The sequence below is a fragment of the Amphiura filiformis genome, chromosome 8 (genome assembly GCF_039555335.1).
Source record: "Amphiura filiformis chromosome 8, Afil_fr2py, whole genome shotgun sequence".
NCBI lineage: Eukaryota > Metazoa > Echinodermata > Ophiuroidea > Amphilepidida > Amphiuridae > Amphiura > Amphiura filiformis.
In genome coordinates, this window is record NC_092635.1 from 14210882 (window position 1) to 14227601 (window position 16720).

General features: G+C 37.4%; 2 protein-coding genes across 2 annotated transcripts in view; one reads left to right on the top strand and one right to left on the bottom strand.

Annotated features, from left to right (window-relative positions):
• LOC140158359 (tetratricopeptide repeat protein 37-like) overlaps positions 1 to 16720 on the top strand; it is a 149318-nt gene that overhangs the window by 37090 nt on the left and 95508 nt on the right. The gene's annotated exons all lie outside the window — the stretch shown is intronic.
• Positions 1 to 16720, bottom strand: part of LOC140158665 (uncharacterized) — a 42096-nt gene that overhangs the window by 2730 nt on the left and 22646 nt on the right. Inside the window, exons 8-14 of the mRNA XM_072181843.1 lie at positions 15546 to 15947; positions 14874 to 15275; positions 13233 to 13640; positions 12432 to 12842; positions 11164 to 11574; positions 3982 to 4392; positions 2767 to 3030 (exon numbers count right to left, since the gene is read on the bottom strand). Coding sequence (XP_072037944.1) covers positions 2767 to 3030; positions 3982 to 4392; positions 11164 to 11574; positions 12432 to 12842; positions 13233 to 13640; positions 14874 to 15275; positions 15546 to 15947 — 2709 coding nt within the window. The remainder of the gene's footprint in view (positions 1 to 2766; positions 3031 to 3981; positions 4393 to 11163; positions 11575 to 12431; positions 12843 to 13232; positions 13641 to 14873; positions 15276 to 15545; positions 15948 to 16720) is intronic.

Genomic DNA, 16720 nt, shown 5'->3' on the forward strand with positions numbered 1-16720 from the left:
TCTCTCTCTCTCTCTCTCTGGGTGAATGAAATAAAGTTGTGTGTGCCATTCTAAATTGAATGAAATTTAGGTTTTAGCGGTTATGAAGACAGGTACATGTGCACATTTAATCCCTATTGCTGTTCTGAAAAGCAATCAGTTATTGATTAGATAATTAAGAGGTATCTGCATTGCAATTTTCCCAGTGAGTGCAAGAAAGTTGCATGTAGTATGTTTACAATCATACACATATTTTTTTTGGGGGGCTTTGGGGCACGAGCCTCCCGGGTAAAAAGCAAAGGCAGGGCGACGGAAAATGAAGGAGCAGCAAGAAGAATTATTTAAGAAAAAAGGGCGGGCAGAAGGGCCGTCAAGAAGAATTATTAATGAAAAAGGGTGGAAAATTATGGAAAATTCATGTAGAGTCTGAAGTTTTCCGTTTTACGGAAAACAAGAAAAAAATCACGGAATCGGAGGTACAACACAAACATGACATTTTTGTATGATGTGACAAAAATTGTTAAAATATAAGAGAAATAAATGTTAAAAACAATCATGAGTTGTGTGTGTCAATATTTATGATAAAAATACTGTTTAGAGGTTAATAACTGAGCATCGGTTATTGGAGGGCATTGTGAAAAATCTAAACATTTTGCCTTTGGAACAGAGGGATATTCGAGGTCCAAAGGCAAAATGTTTAGATTTTTCACAATGCCCGACATATTACCGATGCAAAGTTATTAACCTCATTCATAACTGTCACTTTCATCTCTTCACTTTATAAAATATCACACAATTTTCCTCAAAAATAAACAATTTTTACATTTTGCCTTTTCAAAAATCGATCAGGCTAAAACAGGCTGACCAATAACAGATGTGCGTATCACAATCTGTGCATATATGGTAGCGCGCAATCCAAATACGGCAGCCAGCGCTCTCGCATTTTGTTCAACGCACAACACGGCGGGCGCGGAGGTTACTAATATTTACGCTGATGGCGCGGAGGTCCACTGTTGTTTTGCCAAATAAATATAAATGGTTGGATCGCATGTATTGCGTATATTAATGAGGTTATGAATTAGTAATAGGAAACCCCCATATCCTTTCAAACATTGTAACAGTCAGTCTATTATCGTGAGAGTATTCCAATCAGAGCATATTGATCGCGATATTGAACACTTTATTATGACATTAAAATTGTTTTTGCATTTTATTTTTCATTTTAAGCTTTATTCATTTATTTATTCATTTAACACAGATTTGCAAATTTTACAATACAGATTTTAGAAAACGGTAAACTTCGGACTCTAAATTAATGTAACTATACCTTTTTTGTCTCCAGCATGGCCGCTCGAGGCGGTGGGGGTTATTGTAATAATAATAATAATAATCTTTCTGTATTGAGGGTAATTCCACTTCAGTGTCAAGCTGAGACCATTATGGTCTCAGGTGTCAAGCACTGCTTTCCAAGCAGGCCCTCATACAATTATAAATACTGTAATACATATTGATAAACAGTAAATTTACATATTATACACATGGTAAATCAATAACATAATAATTAATATTGAACTCATATGGCAAAAATTATACAAAATACAAGCTAAAGTTAAAATGTCCTTATAAAAAGTACAATTTATAAGGGAATAGAAATTCCTGCGCTTTTAATTGATACAAAGACATATTATTTAATTCTTTGCCGATTTGAGGTGAAATTCCATTCCAAGTATTAACAGCTCTGGCATGGAATGTACGCTTGCCTGAATTTGAAATACATTTTGGTACAACAAGAGTATTTGATGTATGATTCCTGGTAATATGCATATGACTATCATGAACAAATTCAAATTGAGATGATAGATAAGATGGACCGAGGTTTCTTAAGCACTTAAAAACTAAAATAAGAAGTTGATTATTCCATCTATCATTTAGTTTTATCCACTTAAGTGCACTCATTAAGTTACTTATTGGTGTTCTAATATCTGCAGATAAAATTGTCCTGGCTAGCTGATTTTGTAACACTTGCAGCCTTTTTTGAAATTCACAAGAAAAATTACTCCATACAGAACTACCATAATCAAATTGAGGCATAACAAGTGCATTTGATATTATAACAATGGTTTGACGAGGCAGGAAATATTTAACACTCCTAATGACACCAATTTTTTTAGAAACATTTTTACATAAATAATCTACATGAGCTGACCAAGAAAGTTTAGAATCAAGTTTTACTCCCAAGATATTTAAACTCGTGAACTTGTTCAATAATAAAAGTATCCTCATATGTTAGGTTATTGGAGGTGTAACATCTCTAATTCTTTTTTAAAATTGAAAAAAAAAAACACCTTTTGGGGCTGTTGCTGCTGGGGGTGGCAAAATTTACATTTTCTGTAGCCCCCCCCCCCCTCCATCCGGTAGTAGCGGCCACGATATGCCACTAACAATGCAACTTTTATTTTTTACATTGATGATCGCAAGACATTAGTAAAATAAGAATTCTGTACTACAGCCAGGTCTTTTCTGCAAAACTAGATAATAGGGCAAAAAAATTGTTTGATCAGGCTTGTTTTATCAGGTTCCACTGTATGAGGATAATTCAGTAATTCAATGTCATTTAAGGTTATGGTTATATAATTTGAAGGAATGGCAAAGAAGATTTTTTTCTCTTTCCCATGAATTCAAAGGAGAGTAGCAAATCTCAATCACCCAATTTGTCAGTCTAAGTAAAAGAGATTGTCAGCTGAAATGAATGTTTTGGATGGTAACCTTGTATCTTGTTCAACATACCTCCTTCGCTCCACCAAACCATTGAGAATACTCAATGTGTAGTGGGGTAATTGCCAAATTGACATTCCTCCTTTCTGTCCGAGCTATAACTTCCTGCAGTATGGTTTTAAACTCTGGGATTTTTTTCATTCCACCATCCAGGGCTTTCTGTAGTGTATGAGATTGAAGCTTATATAGCTTAAACTTCGGAAGGTAATCTATAGCTAGTTGCTTTCGTTGATCTAAGTCATGGTTGATCCATCTGGTAACAGCTTCAAATATTCCCTGCAAATACAATATTTATCGCACAGGTATGGTTCAGAGGATGATTTAAGCACTTCCCAGCAAGTCTTGCGGTTAGCACAGCTGTGTGAGTGAACATGACACCACTGCCCGCTCACTGCATACACACGTGCATGGTTAAATTTGAATTTGGACAGATGTATTTACAATAAAAACACCTTCAAAAAGTTGGTCGATTTCACATTTTATGTTATCTACAGAAGGTGTGAATTATCCTTCATGCATACATCACTTTAGATCTGAAATCGATCAAGTAATAATGACACACGGGCAATTCTAAAACAACATCTTTTGCACAGAGTTCAATGGGATTTGAAAAGTAAAGTGGAAGTTGAAACTCTCGTGATAACACTTTTACAGTACATGATGGGGCTTCCTTAAATCATCCTCTGGGTATGGTTATATCATGGTGGTTACTTGTTAAAATGTGAAAAATACTGGTAAATGTGGTTTACACACCTTGTATGGAACACTCACTTAAAATATGGTAACCTTGTTTTGAAAGCATGTTATCCATACCTTTTGCTGCCAAGTGAAACTTACATGCCGTGTTTGAACAGAATAACTTTTTCACATATTCTTGATGTTGATTGTTATTTGTATATATCTCAATGATTAAGATCATGAGAATGCACTAATTTGCTAAAAATAAAGAAAAGAAGTCAAAATGCATTTAAACCAGGATCAACTTTTAAATGAATTGAATTACATGGATTATTTCCTAGTTCTGAATTTGAAAAAAAAAAAGATTTCCACACTGTTTTATATGACAAAACAGATTTGTTTACACTTTCAGATGTTATTTACTGTGCTGGTGCAATTTTTATGAAGACCCATTTTTTTTACCTGAAAGTATTTATTTTATTGTTTTTTAATGTGATAGTGTTATTTTTTGTTTAATTGGGAGAAGTGCAATAAATTAACAATACTCACATCATTCTCATCATATCTGTGGGTGTTGTAGGCAAAGAAAACTTTTAGTAAAGTTTCCATGCATTCTGTTGTTGTTTGATCCAAGAAATCTGGCTGCTTTGACAAGTAGGTGAAGTTTTCTTCCATGTACTTCTTTGCATGCTTTGCCCTATCAGAAACTCGTAGGATAGGGTGCTGTGAAATCTCAAATGCCCTTTGTAGAGACATTGTCTTGGTTTCCATGTCTATCACCTCTTCCAGTATTGTTTTACACTCAGGAATATCTCGCAATCCCTCATCGAAGGCTTTCTGGAGTATTCCAGCAGGAATTGTATGCGTATGTAGCTTGAACTTCTCAAGGTAGTCTATAGCAAGTTGCTTTCGATGATCTAAGTCATGGTTGACCCATCTGGTAACAGTCTCAAAAATCTCCTGCAAATACATTATTTACCATATTCATTTGATTTATCAAGATAAACTACATGGTAGCAAGTAAGAGGTACTACCCAGTATTATGAACTTAGGGGACCTGTGAAGTCTTCGAAATGCAGTAACTTATTGATCATTCACACACAACATACAAAGTATACATTTTTGAAAGGTAGAGGAAGCTATAAATATAAACACATATGTAGGCACACCCCAACTCATTTTAATGGGTACTTAGTTTTCCGTAGTTGGCAAAGAGGAAAGTATTCTCTCTACTTCTGGGGATTGAGCTGGTGCTATAAATTTACAATACTCTCATCTTATAGGTCTTAGTTAAGTAGGTCTTAGTTTTACAGGTCTTAAGTTTTATAGGTCTTAGTTTTTTGGTGTAAGTTCTTAGTTTAATAGACACCCACGGCGGTTATTCCCACGCTCAACATACAAAAGTGTACATTTTTTGAAAGGTAGAGGAAGCTAAATATTAACACAGATATAAGCGCACATTTTGATAGCTGCTTATTTTTCCATCGGTAGCAAATAGAAAAGTATTCTTTCTACTTCCGGAGACTGGGCTGGTGCAATAAATTTACAATACTCTCATCTTATAGATCTTAGTTTAACATAACATAACAACAAGTATTTATATGCGCCTTTGCCTAGGGATGCAAGAGAAAAGAAAACCACAAAATTTAATGGTAAGCCATTCCAAAACTTTGGTCACTGAAAAGGCTCTATCCCCAGCACATTTCCTGGTGCGAGGATGATAAAATTAACACTCTCACTGGACCTGGTGCACATAGCATGTATGCAGCTCTTGACCGTGAGACAGTAGGAAATGTACTGAGGAGAGAGCCCATTCAGGTTAAAGACCACTAATAGGCCTGGGCGATACATTGAAATACGATGAGGAACTATTTGTTTTCATGGCATTCAAAAAGACTGCATTAAAATCGCTGAAATTGATCAAGTTATATAGCCAAAAAGTACTTTTTAGAGTTTGATGCTTCAAAATGGTACATTTTCTCTCATTATATGACATTTTGATGTAATAGTACCAAAATTCATACGCACGCAGCTTCGGTTTTTAGTAAATAGTCGCCCTATCATATTGTAACTTTCAGCTTCGAGGGCGCACTGTCATTTTAAGGTATTTACGGTTCAGTGCGTTAAAACAAGAAAAGTCTCAGGTCAACCTATGTTGAATTTTTGATCATTTGGCATCTAAATCATATAGTTTCACCTGATATTGGTGGCATTGAACTGTGAGAGTTCTGAATATGAGAAAATTCCACCCGAAATTAGGCATTTTCCCATTGAAACACGTGTAATACATAATTAGTGGTATTTAACCTTCAGGGACTTATACACAAGCGTGAGTGTCTCGACATGGTGGACCACAAAATTTTAATGCATAGGCTCAGAGATGACTTTGGTATTGGAGGTTCTGCCTATGACTGGTATTATAGTTCATATCTTGAAAATATATCATTTAGAATACTGGTATCAGGTACTTATTCTAAAGATACGCATCTGGAGTATGGCCTCCCTCAAGGGTCTGTAACTGGGCCATTATGCTTTGTATATTATACTCATGTTGTTGGGAAATCCTGCGTCAGCATAATGTAAAATACCATATACATGCTGATGATACCCAGATTTATTTGGTGGTAGATCCTACAATTCCTGGTGATGTAGTGCATGCATTATGAAAGCTCGCCAGATGTGTTGCAGACATACAGACTTGGATGTCTGCAACACATCTGGCGAGCTTTCATAATGTGTTGCAGACATACAGACTTGGATGATTGAAAACAAGCTCAAACTAAATCAAGAAAAGACTGAGGTTTTTCTGGCAGCATCTCCACATCATTTTAAAAATATTGCCAATGTTAGCCTTATTCTTGATGGTGTGGAGATTTTCCCATCCACTTCTGTTCGTAACCTTGGGGTTGTTTTTGATCGTCAAATGTGTACAGCCTGTCTCAAAAAAAATTGTGCAAGTGAAAAGCGCCCTCTTTGGCAATTAGAAAATACCGTTGTGACATGATGCTTACATCAACGTCAAGGGCGTAGTCTTAGCTCTCAAATAATGTTTGTTCTGTTCAATTTGCTTGTTTAATCTCCAGATATGTTTAATTAACAACGAATGGGTAAAATCACAATTGTGCCACTTTTACTAGGGAAGAGGGCTGTACATGTAAATCAATGATAGCATCAAATTTATCAAGAGTTCCTTCGTGAAATCATAAAGAATGCATCAATTACACAACAATACAAAATTGTTTTTAGTGTTTTATCATGATAAAGGTATAATGATTCTCTTTTTCCACTTACGACAAATTAAACAATAAATAAATATTTCACATTCTGCTGTAAAATTAAATACATGTGCATGTCAATAATTTTACCATGGTAAATACTGTTCTCTTTGTCATTCAAGACATGTTAAAAGACAAACAAATATTGCACACTTATAGGTTAATGAACTTTGACAAGTTCATAAAATTTGACAAATTAATGAAATTAGACAATTTAATGCACGATGCGCTGGTGTTGATGCGTCTAATGCACGAGCCCCGAAGGGGAGTGCATTAGACGCATCAACATCAGCTATCATTGTTTTACATGTACAGCCCTCTTCCCTAGTAAAAGTGGCACAATTGTGATTTTACCCTTTCGTTGTTAACTAAACATATCTCAAGATTAAAAAGAGCAAATTGAACAGAACAAACGTTATTTGAGAGCTCAGACTATGCCCTTGACGTTGATGTAAGCATCATGTCACAACGGTATTTTCTAATTGCCAAAGAGGGCGCTTTTCACTTGCACAATTTTTTTTGAGACAGGCTGTATGTCTGCTCACATCACCCAACTTTGTAAATTAGTCAATGGGCTCATTAGAAACATCATCAGAATTCGTCCATATTTGGATTTCAATACTTGTCACAATACCATCAGAACCCCCATTCTCTCACATCTTGATTACTGTAACATTTTGCTCAATGGAATAACACAGAAAGATCTCTCCAGACTACAGAAATTACAGAACAAATGTGCCAAGCTGATATATCGCAAGCCCAGGTCTGATCATGTGAGCCCACTCTTAAAAGATCTTCATTGGCTACCAGTTCATGAGAGAATCAAGTTCGAAAGCTGCTGAGAGATCTAACATCAACAGCAAGACAACCTTTTGGTCATCCAATGCACGCAAGATGTCATTTTGGACTGAGACTAAGGTCGTTTCAGTACTGCATGTGTTGCCCTCTGTAGGCAGACTGCATAGGCTCAGAAAGGTTATTGGTATCAGTGTGACAAGTTATCTGAGATGAAGCACATTTTTCAAGAACTTTGGAGGTAAATTGCATGTTTGAAACTGGACGGTAATGCTTGAGGGCATTATTCTTTAAAGATGCTTTTTTCTCTTGAAACAGATTCATCAGGATCGTTCATAGTTCATAAGATTGATAAAGGTTCTTTTTCAGATCCAATAAAATGATACAACTCACTCAGAAATATTTCAATTCCTATCAGGAATCTTGTTCACTCTGGTACTGGTGTTTCTAGATGTTTTTAGCACCGGCAACACTTCTGTCTGGTTTTGATGACGTCACCAAACTTTCTTGTTGCCGAGTATTTATGACCTGGCAACAAGAAAGTTTGGTGACGTCATCAAAACCAGACAGAAGTGTTGCCGGTGCTAAAAACATCTAGAAACACCAGTACCAGAGTGAACAAGATTCCTGATAGGAATTGAAATATTTCTGAGTGAGTTGTATCATTTTATTGGATCTGAAAAAAACCCTTTATCAATCTTATGAACTATGAACGATCCTGATGAATCTGTTTCAAGAGTTAAAGAAGAATTACGGAGAAGATACCGTGAAGAGAAGCTCCGAATTGTGAAAATATCGAGAAAAAGACTTCCAGATTTAGGAACCATCGTATATTCACTTTACGCTGCCGTGATCAGAGCCTTACCCCACCCAGTTTACGTCTCAAATGTCCCATCAACACGCAAAGAGCTCGTGATATAGTTAATAAAGCGGAAAAAGAGTTGTTACGCGAGAGAATCAGAGTAATAAACAACAAACTTGAGCACTTAGATCGCCAAAAATCAAAGGTAAACAAGGATTTAAACTCCCACGGTTTCCCCGACGACGTGAAAACAAACATCACTGAACATCTCGCGAGATCTCGCGAAAAGACATTTCAAGATGTCCGCGCCCGTCAGCAAGGCAAGTTCGATCGATTGGTGGAAAAACAAGAAAGATCTAAGCTTAACAAGCCAAAATTTCCGACCAGCAGTGATGAATTAGACCTCAGCGGAACCCAGATCAAACGGTGGGTAGTTAATTTATCCAAATACAAAGTTACTAATGCGCAAGAAAAGGTGCTTAGTCGTGGCCTCAATTATGCCATATCCCCGACAGTATAGATCGTTCCATAACAAGCGAGTACATTGTTGCGTGTGAGCGAGCGTGTTGGAAGTTACCTAGCGGAGTTGCGGCGCAGCTCAGATCGGAGGTTGATGGTGCTATAAAATCAACCAAACCCCCCAAATCTAATATCCCAAAAGAGGAAAGACTCGCCATAAAACAACTTCAGAAAGAAAAATCAGTCAAGATCTTAGGTGCAGACAAAGGCCGTGCTACTGTTATCATGGATACCGATGAGTATGAGGCAAAATTATCTGACATGCTAAATGATACCAGCACTTATGTCAAACTCAATAAAGACCCTACGCCAAAGTACAAAAAGCAATTGGTGAATATGCTCGGTAGACTTGAAAAAGAAGGCAAAATAAGACCTGAGGATAAAAAGTTCTTGTATCCCACGGCTGAGATTGTCCCCCGCATCTATGGTAGTCCAAAAATCCATAAGAAGGACACGCCTCTCCGTCCCATAGTAGATTACACAGGCTCCATTGGATATAATGTATCCCGCTCGCTGGCTGACATCTTAAGTCCAATTGTTGGTACAACCAGCCACCACCTGCTCAACTCTAAACAGTTGGCTGAGGACTTAGGTGAAATAACCATCAGAGAGGATGAGTGCCTCATTTCACACGACGTGGTGTCGTTATTCACCAATACCCCCATTGAGTTGACGTTAGATATTATCCGCCGCAAGCTAGAACAAGATCCTAACCTCGGCCAAAGGACATTGCTTACCGTCAATGATCTCATGGAGTTGGTGAACTTCATTTTGACCACAACGTACTTCACGTCGAAAGGAATAATCTACAAACAGAAGAAAGGCATGGCGATGGGTAGTCCACTCAGCCCGATAGCAGTAGACCTTTTCATGGAGTGGCTTGAGGAAGAAGCGATTACCACAGCCCCGCGCAACTGCAAACCGTCCCTTTGGAAGAGATCGTCGACGATGTGCTAGAGGTCATTAAGCGTGGCGAGGCAGAGAACTTGACGCAACATCTCAACCAAGTTGACCCGACGGGTAGCATCAAGTTCACTTATGAGGAAGAGTCCAACAGTAGCTTGCCTTTCTTAGACACGTTAATCATCAAGAAGCCTGACGGTACCACGAAACTTTGTATTTATCGCAAACCAACTCATACCGATCAATACTTGCAATTCAATTCTCACCACCCACTACATCAGAAGCTAGGCGTTGTAAGAACTCTGCTTGATAGAAAGGACACCATTGTGACTGAGACGGAAGACCGGAAAAATGAGGAGTCGCACATAAAACAAGCCCTCGCTAGATGCGGTTACCCTGAGTGGTCCATTAACAAAGTTAAAGCGGACAAAGAGCATCCGAAACCCAAGAAAAAGCCCCCCAAAGACAGCAAGGAGAGGAGTAAAGGTCTTGTGGTCGTCCCATATGTGGAGGGACTCTCCGAGAGGGTTTCCAGAGTTTTTAAGAAACATGGCTTTTCCACCAGTATGAAACCCCACCGCACGATACGTAACATGTTAGTTCACCCGAAAGACAAGCGCGACCCATTACAATCAGCAGAAGTGATCTACGAGATACCCTGTCAGAACTGCCCCAAAACTTACATCGGGGAAACAGGCCGCTTGTTTGAGACAAGATTAACAGAACACAAGTCAGAAAGCGAAAAAGTAAGCGCCAAAAGCTTCACCCGGTCGCAACGAAAAGCATCCGCTTCAGAAATTCACAAATCTGCCATTGCGAACATGTTGCCAACAAAACCACGTAATTGGGTGGGAGGAGGCTCAGGTTATTGATCAAGAATCTGACAAAACTACACGCTGGCTAAAGGAAGCAATCTGGATCAGGAGTAGAGGAAAAGACACTATGAATAAAGGCGAGGGGGCCTACCGACTGGACAAAATTTATGACCAGGTCATAAATACTGGCAACAAGAAAGTTTGGTGGCGTCATCAAAACCAGACAGAAGTGTTGCGGTGCTAAAAACATCTAGAAACACCAGTACCAGAGTGAACAAGATTCCTGATAGGAATTGAAATATTTCTGAGTGAGTTGTATCATTTTATTGGATCTGAAAAAGAACCTTTATCAATCTTAAGATGCTTTTTTCTTTTAGTAGTTCTTAGTTTTACAGGTCTTAGTTTTTCGGTGTTAGGTCTTAGTTTTATAGACACCCACACACAACAAAACAAAAGTGTACATTTTTTGAAAGGTAGATAGAGGAAGTTAAATATAAACACAGATTTAAGCATCCAGTAACTCATTTTGGTGGGTGCTTTTTTTTCCCCATCGTTGACAAAGATGAAAGTATTCTCTCTACTTCTGAAGACTGGGCTGGTGCAATAAAAATACAATACTTACATCTTTCTCTTTATGACCTCTGTAATTGTAGTCAAGGTGAGTTTGTAGAAAGTTTTCCATGCATTCTGTTGTTGTTTGATCCAAGAAATCTGGCTGCTTTGACAAGTAGGTGAAGTTTTCTTCCATGTACTTCTTTGCATGCTGTGCCCTGCCAGAAACTTGTGCGATAGGTTGCTGTGAAATCACAAATGCCCTTTGTAGAGACATAGTCTTGGTTTCCATGGCTATCACCTCCTCCAGTATTGTTTTACACTCGGGAATATCTCGCAATCCCCCATCGAAGGCTTTCTGCAGTATTCCAGCAGGAATTGTATACCTGTGTAGCTTGAACTTCTCAAGGTAGTTTATAGCAAGTTGCTTTCGATGATCTAAGTCATGGTTGACCCATCTGGTAACAGTCTCAAAAATCTCCTGCAAATACAGTATTTACCATATTCATGTGATTTATCAAGATATACTACATGGTAGCAAGTAAGAGGTACTACACAGTATATAAAGTATGAAGTAATACTTAGGGGGGCCTGTGAAATCTTTGAAATGCTTTAGGTGCCGTATTATAGGCTAATTATTGACACACAACATACAAAGTATACAATTTTCGAAAGGTATAGAGGAAGCTAAATTATAAACACAGATATAGGCACCTAGTAACTCATTTTGGTGGGTGCTTATTTTTCCATTGTTGGTAAAGAGAAAAGTATTCTCTCTACTTCTGGAGACTGGGCTGGTGCAATAAATTTACAATACTCTCATCTTGTAGGTCTTAGTTTAAGTTTTACAGGTCATAGTTTTTGGGTCTTAGGTCTTAGTTTTATAGACACCCACACACAACATGCAAAAGTATACATTTTTTGAAAGGTAAAGGAGGCTAAATATAAACACAGATTTAAGCATCCGGTAGCTCATTTTTGGTGGGTGCTTATTTTTCCATTGTTTGCAAAGAGGAAAGTATTCTCTCTACTTCTGGAGACTGGGCTGGTGCAATAAATTTACAATACTCTCATCTTATAGGTCTTAGTTTAGTAGGTCTTAGTTTAAGTTTTACAGGTCATAGTTTTTGGGTCTTAGGTCTTAGTTTTATAGACACCCACACACAACATGCAAAAGTATACATTTTTTGAAAGGTAAAGGAAGCTAAATATAAACACAGATTTAAGCATCCGGTAGCTCATTTTTGGTTGGTTTTTAATTTTTCCATTGTTTGCAAGAGGAAAGTATTCTCTCTACTTCTGAAGACTGGGCTGGTGCAATAAAAATACAATACTTACATCTTTCTCTTTATGACCTCTGTAATTGTAGTCAAGGTGAGTTTGTAGAAAGTTTTCCATGCATTCTGTTGTTGTTTGATCCAAGAAATCTGGCTGCTTTGACAAGTAGGTGAAATTTTCTTCCATGTACTTCTTTGCATACTGTGCCATATCAGAAACTTGTGGTATAGGTTGCTGTGAAATCTCAAATGCCCTTTGTAGAGACATAGTCTTGGTTTGCATGGCTATCGCTTCCTCCAGTATTGTTTTACACTCAGGAATGTCTCTCAGTCCACCATCGAATGCTTTCTGTAGAGTGTCAGAAGGAATTGTGTATCTATGCAGCTTGAACTTCTCAAGGTAGTTTATAGCAATTTGCTTTCGATGATCTAAGTCATGGTTGACCCATCTGGTAACAGTCTCAAAAATATCCTGCAAATACATTATTTACCATTATTCATGTGATTTATCAAGATGTACTACACGCTGGCAAAGTATACATTTTTCGACAGGTAGAGGAAGCTAAATATAAACACAAATATAGGCACCTAGTAACTCATTTTGGTGGGTGCTTACTTTTCCATCGTTGGTAAAGAGAAAAGTATTATCTCTACTTCTGGAGACTGAGCTGGTGCAATAAATTTACAATACTCTCATCTTATATAGGTCTTATCTTATAGACACCCACGCACAACATACAAAAGTGTACATTTTTTGAAAGGTAACTCATTTTTGGAAGGTGCTTATTTTTTCATTGTTTGCAAAGAACATGTATGCTCTCTTCTGGAGACTGGGCTGGTGCAATAAATTTACAATACTTACACCTTTCTCCTTATGATATACATAATTGTAGTGATCAAGGTAAGTTTGTAGAAACTTTTCCATGCATTCTGTTGTTGTTTGATCCAAGAAATCTGGCTGCTTTGACAAGTAGGTGAAGTTTTCTTCCATGTACTTCTTTACATGCTGTGCCCTATCAGAAACTCGTGAGATATGTTGCTGTGAAATCTCAAAAGCCCTTTGTAGAGACATAGTCTTGGTTTGTATGGCTATCACCTCCTCCAGTATTGTTTTACACTCAGGAATATGTCTTATTCCACCATCCAGGGCTTTCTGTAGTATGTCAGCTTGAAGCATATGTAGCTTGAATTTCTCAAGGTAGTCTATAACAAGTTGCTTTCTGTGATCTAAGTCATAGTTGACCCATCTGGTAACAGCCTCAAAAGTCTCCTGCAAATACAGTATTTACCATATTCATGTGATTTATCAAGATGTACTACACGGTAGCAAGTAAGAGGTATTACACAGTATAAGTATGAAGTAATACTTAAATGTGTGCCTGTGAAGTCTTCAAAATGCATTCAGTAAAATGTCATAACTTATTAATTATGCATGTACATGTATGTACAAAAAAATTATACATTTTTGGAAAGATTAGTGGAAGCTACATGTAAATTTAAACAGATTTAAGCACCAAGTACCTCATTTTTGATGGGTGCTTATTTTTCCATCATTGGTAAAGAGGAAAGTATTATCTCTGCTTCTGGAAACTGGGCTGCATGGTGCAATAAATTTACAATACTCTCATCTTTTTGTCTTAGTTATATAGGTCTTAGTTTAGGCACCGGAGTTTTGCGCGGTTCGCCGCAAAAGCGCACATTTTCGCGCATTTGGGTGTCCAAAGCGCATTTTGGGTTCCATCGAGAATGTTCATGATTTTGACCCATCGATAAGCTTTAAGTTAAAACTTACGATTTTATGCCCCAAATCAGCAGCATTTACAAGAAAATTCACGCAATATTGGTTCTAACTTCACTTATGTACATCAAAATACAAATAACGATCATTAAACCAAGCATAATGTGGGAAATTTACCCTTGCTTTTCGACATTTCGATCGACAATTTGTGATGGTCGCCATCTTTATTTTTTATTTTTTCCATAAACTGGAAATGAACCCGGAAATGAACCGTAAGTCGGTCGTAATTGATTGACATGCCATCGTTTTACCGATGTTTTTTCGTGTTTTGCATTGATAACAGGGGATCACGCATTTTAGCGCATTTTGACCTATTTTTTGGCGCATTTTCGCGCATTTTGAAAAGTGGCCAGCGCATTTTGCTGTTTTAAATCGCGCAAAACTCCGGTGCCTATCTTAGTTTTATCGATTTTAATTCAATAGGTTTTGGTGTTAAAGGTCTTATTTTTACAGATCTAAGTTTTACAGGTCTTAGCTCTAAAATTTTAACAGGTCTTAGGTCGTAGGTCTTAAGTTTTATAGACACCCATGCACAAAATACGAAAGATACAGTATTCGGAAGGCAGAGGAAGCTAAATATAAATACAGATTTAAGCACTCAGTAACTCATTTTGGTGGGTGCTTATTTTTCCATTGTTTGCAAAGAGAAAAGTATTCTCTCTACTTCTGGAGATTGAGCTGGTGCAATAAAAATACAATACTTACATCGTTCTCTTTATGACCTCTGTAATTGTAGTCAAGGTGAGTTTGTAGAAAGTTTTCCATGCATTCTGTTGTTGTTTGATCCAAAAAATCTGGCTGCTTTGACAAGTAGGTGAAGTTTTCTTTTATGTACTTCTGTGCATGCTCTGCCATATCAGAAACTCGTTGTATAGGACGCTGTGAAATCTCAAATGCCCTTTGTAAAGACATAGTCTTGGTTTGTATGGCTATTGCCTCCTCCAGTATTGTTTTACACTCAGGGATATGTCTTATTCCACCATCCAGGGCTTTCTGTAGCATGTCAGATGGAAGCTTATGTAGCTTGAACTTCTTAAGGTTGTATATAGCCAGTTGCTTTCGATGATCTAAGTCATGGTTGACCCATCTGGTAACAGGCTCAAAAATCTGCAAATTTAACAGGTCTTAGTTTAGTAGGTCTTAGTTTAAGTTTTACAGGTCATAGTTTTTGGGTCTTAGGTCTTAGTTTTATAGACACCCACACACAACATGCAAAAGTAGACATTTTTTGAAAGGTAAAGGAAGCTAAATATAAATACAGATTTAAGCACTCAGTAACTCATTTTGGTGGGTGCTTTTTTTCCATCATTGACAAAGATGAAAGTATTCTCTCTACTTCTGAAGACTGGGCTGGTGCAATAAAAATACAATACTTACATCTTTCTCTTTATGACCACTGTAATTGTAGTCAAGGTGAGTTTGTAGAAAGTTTTCCATGCATTCTGTTGTTGTTTGATCCAAAAAATCTGGCTGCTTTGACAAGTAGGTGAAGTTTTCTTTTATGTACTTCTGTGCATGCTCTGCCATATCAGAAACTCGTTGTATAGGTCGCTGTGAAATCTCAAATGCCCTTTGTAAAGACATAGTCTTGGTTTGTATGGCTATTGCCTCCTCCAGTATTGTTTTACACTCAGGGATATGTCTTATTCCACCATCCAGGGCTTTCTGTAGCATGTCAGATGGAAGCTTATGTAGCTTGAACTTCTTAAGGTTGTTTATAGCCAGTTGCTTTCGATGATCTAAGTCATGGTTGACCCATCTGGTAACAGGCTCAAAAATCTGCAAATTTAATATTATATTTGTATGATTATATCAACTGGTTTCATGGTAGTCAGTATGAGGTAATACTTGGGGCACCTGTGAAGTCTCAGAAATGCATTAAGAAAAGTGCTGCAACTTATTAATTATTCATGCACGGCATACAAAAGAATACATTTTCGAAAGGTAGAGGAATCTATAGACACAGATTTGGTAGGAACACTACCATTTTGAAGAAATCACATAAAACATGTTGGAATATATATTTCATTGACAATCCTGATGAACTTATTTGTGGAACTTTCAGGTATTTCCTAAACAAGAGCAGTAATAGTAAACTGGACGTTTATGCAGTCTGGTTTACACTTTATTAGAGCTCTTTTGACTTTCTTTGTCCCTACTTGTCTTTCTTGCAACATCTTTGACAACATCCAAAGTTATAGCTTGCAATGTATAATCATGATGACTTTATCAACAACAACAACAAAAATCAGGATTTTAAGCTTGTTTTCCACATCCTCATGTTGAGTTCACCAAGTTTCAGTTAAATCTGAGCAATTTACAATTTGACCTCTAGATGGCCTTTTGACCTTTGGATGATCTCTGGCTGTTTTTTTTTTATCTCCCATGCCTCCAAATTTATTTTCAGCAAGTCTTTGCCCAATCAAGCCATTATCGGAAACATAAAAATTGTGTATATGACCCATGGGTAACCGTTGACTTTGTCGTCTTTTTACACCCCACTTCGCCCTCCCCAGAAGAAGTATTTTGATCAACCTTGGTAATGATCTATT